This window comes from Vespula pensylvanica, chromosome 13 (assembly GCF_014466175.1).
Source record: "Vespula pensylvanica isolate Volc-1 chromosome 13, ASM1446617v1, whole genome shotgun sequence".
Lineage (NCBI taxonomy): Eukaryota > Metazoa > Arthropoda > Insecta > Hymenoptera > Vespidae > Vespula > Vespula pensylvanica.
Genome location: NC_057697.1, coordinates 4,312,621 through 4,318,286, shown reverse-complemented (window position 1 = coordinate 4,318,286; position 5,666 = coordinate 4,312,621). Strand labels below are relative to the sequence as shown.

General features: G+C 27.5%; 1 protein-coding gene across 1 annotated transcript; it reads left to right on the top strand.

Annotated features, from left to right (window-relative positions):
- Nucleotides 1–1,574: 1,574 nt before the first annotated feature.
- Nucleotides 1,575–4,964, top strand: LOC122633792 (estradiol 17-beta-dehydrogenase 11-like). Its single transcript, XM_043822145.1, has 7 exons — nucleotides 1,575–1,794; nucleotides 2,460–2,584; nucleotides 3,184–3,294; nucleotides 4,088–4,249; nucleotides 4,358–4,440; nucleotides 4,513–4,629; nucleotides 4,731–4,964. Exons 1-7 carry the CDS (start codon nucleotides 1,575–1,577, stop codon nucleotides 4,834–4,836), a joined length of 924 nt encoding a protein of 307 aa, XP_043678080.1. The 3' UTR covers nucleotides 4,837–4,964.
- Nucleotides 4,965–5,666: the final 702 nt, after the last annotated feature.

Sequence of the window (5,666 nt, the reverse complement as noted above, 5' to 3'; positions counted from 1 at the left end):
TAGTTGTTTTTGATTTTATTATCACCTTTTGAGATTGTTTGAAATTTTTGATTTGAATTTTTTGCGCAGAAATGCGATTAAAAGTAATGATGGTTCACGATGTAAATTAAAATTAAAATCTTCACTAAAAATCATTGATATTTTCTCCAAATTTGTTTCAAGAAGTGCTGGATATGTTATATGTTATAATGTACACGACCTGCCGCTATATTGCATTCTACCTCTTTTTCTTTCTTACACAGAAGAAGAACAAAAATGTGCAACTTATACTTTTATCTCTCTCTCTCTTTCTCTCTGTTTCTCTTATTGTACTTATCTCATGTGCAGACGGAAAACAAAAACATTCAATTTATGTTTTACCTCATTCTTTCTCTTTCTATCGCTTTAATATGACTCTCTTATTATTGTTCTCTCTTTTCTATCTCTCTTTTACTCTTATTACTTCCGCTTCACATTGTCGTCAATTTACACTGACTGTAGAAGTTTCATTTTAAAAAAGATTTTCAATTATGAAATAACATCACGTACCAAAATTCGTACGTGATGTAACGCCAAATATTCACCGAAGGAATATATCAAAAAATTTTAAATAAACCGATCAAATAGATATTATATATTAGCCATTGACGATAAGAACCTTTTCCCGGTTTTTCACTATGTATATACCCCCACCACGAATTGTATGGTATAATCCTCTTATAAAAGCATACCGTATACACTTTGCTTGGCATTAAGTGTGTCGAGGATCATAGGGAGAAAAAAAGGAGTCGCTTTTTAAACAGAAGAATTTTTGATCACGCTGACGATTTCTTGCTGTTATTTATTTATTTCTTTTCTTTTATTTCTTGTATTTTAGAAGAGGACCTGTCGATTATTAATTTCCTTACGTAAGTCACATTATTCATTGGAATATTTTTCTTTCTATACCTTGACATTATCCTTAGATAACTAGTGCATAAACAACAACGGGTATTCTATTAGTTATAAATTCTTAGCTCACATTTTAATTACACGCGAGATATTTCTTTAAAACGCATTTTTGTGCTAATTCATTAATAATTATCGATTATAATAATAGTGATGTATAATAATGATTGATTATTATTATTAAAATAAATATCGATTATTCATTTATTCACAAATATATAAATTCATTATAAAAAATTGTTACGTGTCAAGTTCGAGAGTAAGAAAGATGCTATATGAAATACTTTTGTGGAAGAGAGTTGTAGATATGGAATCTTGGCCTTGCTCAAAATATAATTGTATAACAGTGATAACGATAATAATATTAATAATATTAATAAAAACAATGATAATGATGATATTGATAACATGATAAAAAAAATGATAATGAAAATAATGATAATAATAATAATATTGATATAATAATAATAATAATAATAATAATAATAATAATAATAATAATAATAATAATAATAATAATAATACATCATTAACAAGGAGTAAATAAAGTAAATTATATTTAATAATTGATCTCATGAATAAAATTCTTATGATTATTAAATACAGGGTAAGAGATACTTAAAATAACAGAAAAAATGAATATAAACATGTGCATCATTCAATCTATGCTTCAATTAATTATGTTTGGGATTATTGAAATTATCAAAAGTATTGTGAAATTATTTATCCCGTTGAAAAATCAAATGAAGAACATTTCTGGCGAGATTGCTCTCGTCACTGGTGCTGCTGGAGGTCTCGGAAGAGCATTGGCTCTTAATTTAGTTAATCATGGTGCAATCGTTGTCATTTGGGATATCAATCAAAAAGGTCAGTTGACTTGGTTATCATAAGTTCTTTTAAAAAATTTCATTTAATTCAAAATTATATACGAAAGAGAAATTTAAGACAAACTATGAAACAAACGTTGGTATTTAAAATCTGTATACATTTCGATGCATTGTATGATATTTCAGTTCTGTTTATATATACGATTATAAATCGTATTAGTTTTAGGACCATATTCTGATCACTATAAGGATGAAAAAAGTCATATAAATATTGATACAAAAACGCTTTCGTTACAAGTTACATATATTTTTATCTGACTTTTGTAGTTTCTATCTGAATTTTGGTAGAAGATCCTGAAATGAAAACGAAGAAATCAAGTTTTCATCTTATTTCTATTATACGCAGTTACTTCTAATTTCTTTCTAATCATGTTTACACTTTTCAATGACAAGATATCGAATAAAAATGCCTAGATATATTTAATATCGTTTATTAAACAACGGATGTACAAAAATTATTCGTTAGTTTGGTCGAGTCGGGTAGTGAAGAATAATTGCGAAAATTAATAATTAAACCGAAAACATGGAAGTTTGAAAATAATAAATGATTAGAATAAGCATACAAGAATTATCTTTAATCCGTAAATTATCAAAACTCAAAGATGCTGCGATAAATGATTGATTTTTTTTTTTGCTATTTTTCAGGTATCGACGAAACGATGAAATTAATCAAAGCTGCGGGTGGTACTTGTTACGGATACATTTGCGATGTTCGTAATCGCGAGGATATTTATAAAAAGGCTAAACTAGTTCAAGCGGAAGTTGGTCAGGTGAGATGACATTTAAACATTGTTAAGTGTTTTTCAATGAACACAGTGAGAAATACTATTGATCTCGATTGAAATTTTTGTTTAGAGCGTTGCTGCCTATTTTCTTTTTTTGAAATCGATAGGTTTCAAAGCGTATGCGTCGTCGTATATAACGAGGAACTTGCTTAGAAAGAACTAGTAAATAACAATCTAATATCGGAGAAATTTTTTTATATCATTGTCCTTGCATGGATAGTAGTAAATAAGGAATGTAGATGCTTGTTACTAGAATCTATATTTTGGTGATATTTAATGTTATTTGTGCGGATAATTACGAGCTTGCTAGATATTATACTTTCTTTACTAAAATAAATCGAAAATTTTCGGCAAATGGCCATATAGTTTGTTATCTTTTTATTTCTATCACGGTATCTCAATTCGTTATTTGAAAAATTTCGCGATATTTTCTGATTTTTTTTTAATTCGTGTGGTTCGATATCAATCTCTTCAGCCATGAAGTCTTGTCTGCCTTATAGCTTGTGAGATAATAGTTATTTAACGCTGTGCTATCATATATAGAGAGTAGTATATTTGTATTCATATCCTTTTTTAATTTGTAGGTAAATATCCTGATTAATAATGCAGGAGTGATAAATATTGGGATTTTCTGGAAGACTCCGGATAATCTTCTTAGTCATGTAATGGAAGTAAATATCTTGAGTCAATTTTGGGTAAGTAAAACTATAATATATTCCATATACATTCAATTGTAAATGAATTCATTTAGTATTACTGTTTGATTTTGTTGATTATTAACAAAAATACAATTCGAAGATTACTGGGATAGATTACAGTTTCGAATAAATAATCTGATTCGTAAATATATTGTATGGGACACTGTAATGATTGTATGGTTGTAAAGTACTGTTTTCTTTAGATTGACCTATTTTTCTTTTTTAAAGTCCTTTGAACTTATAGAAAGAAAAAATGTATATACAATTACCTACAATACATATTCCTTGTATTTATATATGCCTGAGTACGTATGTTCATATGGATAACGTTGTACTTCAAAATGAATCCTGTAGACGGATAATTAAAGCAAGTTACATACTTAATTTCATCCGTTTTTTTGTGAATCCATTTCCATTATAGTCTATCACTTTCCATAGTTTCGAAAGAGATGATAAATTGAAATATTGTTGACATTCTACTGATTTTCAATCAAATCACTTGACTGTAATCGCTTTATCATCGTTCTAAGAGAACTAATGTAAAATCAGCTTCACTGATTACATCTATTATATCGACGAATTCATTTGCAGAATCTAAGTATTCAATAATCAATGAAAAATAAATTTAATTAACTAGTACTCTACTATGAGATGGTCAGCTTTTTATATGTATGTAATTGATTCGTAACAAACTTTCTTGCCAAGATAGTAATGAAATATGGAAATTTCTTACAATAATATATATTCTTATAATATTCCTAGATTTTTGTGATAATAAAATTTTTTTCAGACAGTGAAAGCATTCCTTCCCGAGATGATAGAAAGCAACAAAGGTCATATTGTGAACATAGCGAGTATAGCCGGTCTCATTGGATTTCCGACAGTCGTGGATTATTGTACGTCTAAATATGCAGCTATTGGATTCAGTGAAGCATTACAAATGGAATTAGACGTATGTATTTTACTTAATTTAGTTATCTTAATTTAGTAATCTAGAAAGAGCGATCGAGGAGCTATATCTTGTTTCTTTTTCTTCTTTTTTTCTTAACGTTTTATTTAGTTCCACGGACATGACATTAAAACTACAGTAGTATGTCCGATTTTCATTCACAATACGGGCATATCTACAACTAAATACTCTGGGTATGAATATTTAGTATTCGTGGAATTAGGTTTTGAATAAATATGTATGATGACAATAAATCTTCATTTCAGAATTTTTTCGACTCTGAGTCCGCAAGAAGTTGCAGAGAGAACTATAACTTCTCTTCGGTGTAACACGGAGCTTGTTTTGTTGCCAAGTTACATGCAGTTTGTATTATTTTTTAAAAGGTACGACAGATTTTTCCAGAAAACGTTACCTGTACATTTCTAATTCTTTTCTTTAACTTTTATATTCTACAATTTAATAACAAGTCCAAATATATTTTCAGAATATTGCCCCGTTATTTCTTCTTCAGGGTATTACGTTCGGTATTTAAGCACGATCCAACTGAATTTGAACCAATAGAGTCCAGGAAAACGTCAATAATTAACTGAATGCATAGTTAGAGAAAGTAAGGAAAATATCCAAATATACTTGATTTTACATAGTATGCTTCAATATATACAGCTTGTTTTATGCAAATGGTACTACTTGTATATGCTAAACTGTTAAGAATAAAAAAAATTATCGTAGATCACGATTAAATGTTATCAGAATATGGAAATAATTGTATGCACTTTTTTGCATCGATGTATTAAAAAAATGTAATTGAATTGCTTTTTTTTTGTAATAGAAACGAATGTTTTTATTGCATCGATTGATGCAATTTTTTCATTTTCGTAAATGTATTTAAATATAAATATTTACGTCATAAACTAATACATTAATAAATTATCGCAGCTAATAATTTTCTATGTTATTTCAATAAACATAAATCAGTTACTAATATTGATCACTAATATTAGGGTATAATTAAGATTAACATTAATAAGAATTTCTTAGATATGGAATAACATGTCTACTAATATTGAAGAGAGACATAAATAATTGAGAAATGTTCAGTTACAATAATGTAGTTCAACTAACTTTCATTAAAAATCAAATCATGTTTGATTTTTGTTAATTTTCTCTTTCATAATCATATATTCGATTAGGTTTTTCATTTCGATTTCTTTTTTATCTCTTTCAATTACTATCATTTTATCTTGTTTGTAGTCATTTTCTCTTTCCGGTTTTTACTTATTCTATCTCATTCATTTGCATTTTATCAGTACATACAATTATATTGTTTATTATGAAAATAGAATTCTTTATTTTTTTTTCATATATAGTGTTCTGTAATAAACGCATATATTAAAAATGATTTTATGATTACATAGTGATA

Bases quoted from the DNA above. Each gene is read 5' to 3' on its own strand.
- LOC122633792 (XM_043822145.1), top strand. From the start codon at position 1,575: ATGTGCATCATTCAATCTATGCTTCAATTAATTATGTTTGGGATTATT. The intron at 1,795-2,459 runs GTCAGTTGACTT...GCTATTTTTCAG, and splicing joins TTGGGATATCAATCAAAAAG to GTATCGACGAAACGATGAAA. The intron at 3,295-4,087 runs GTAAGTAAAACT...AATTTTTTTCAG, and splicing joins ATATCTTGAGTCAATTTTGG to ACAGTGAAAGCATTCCTTCC.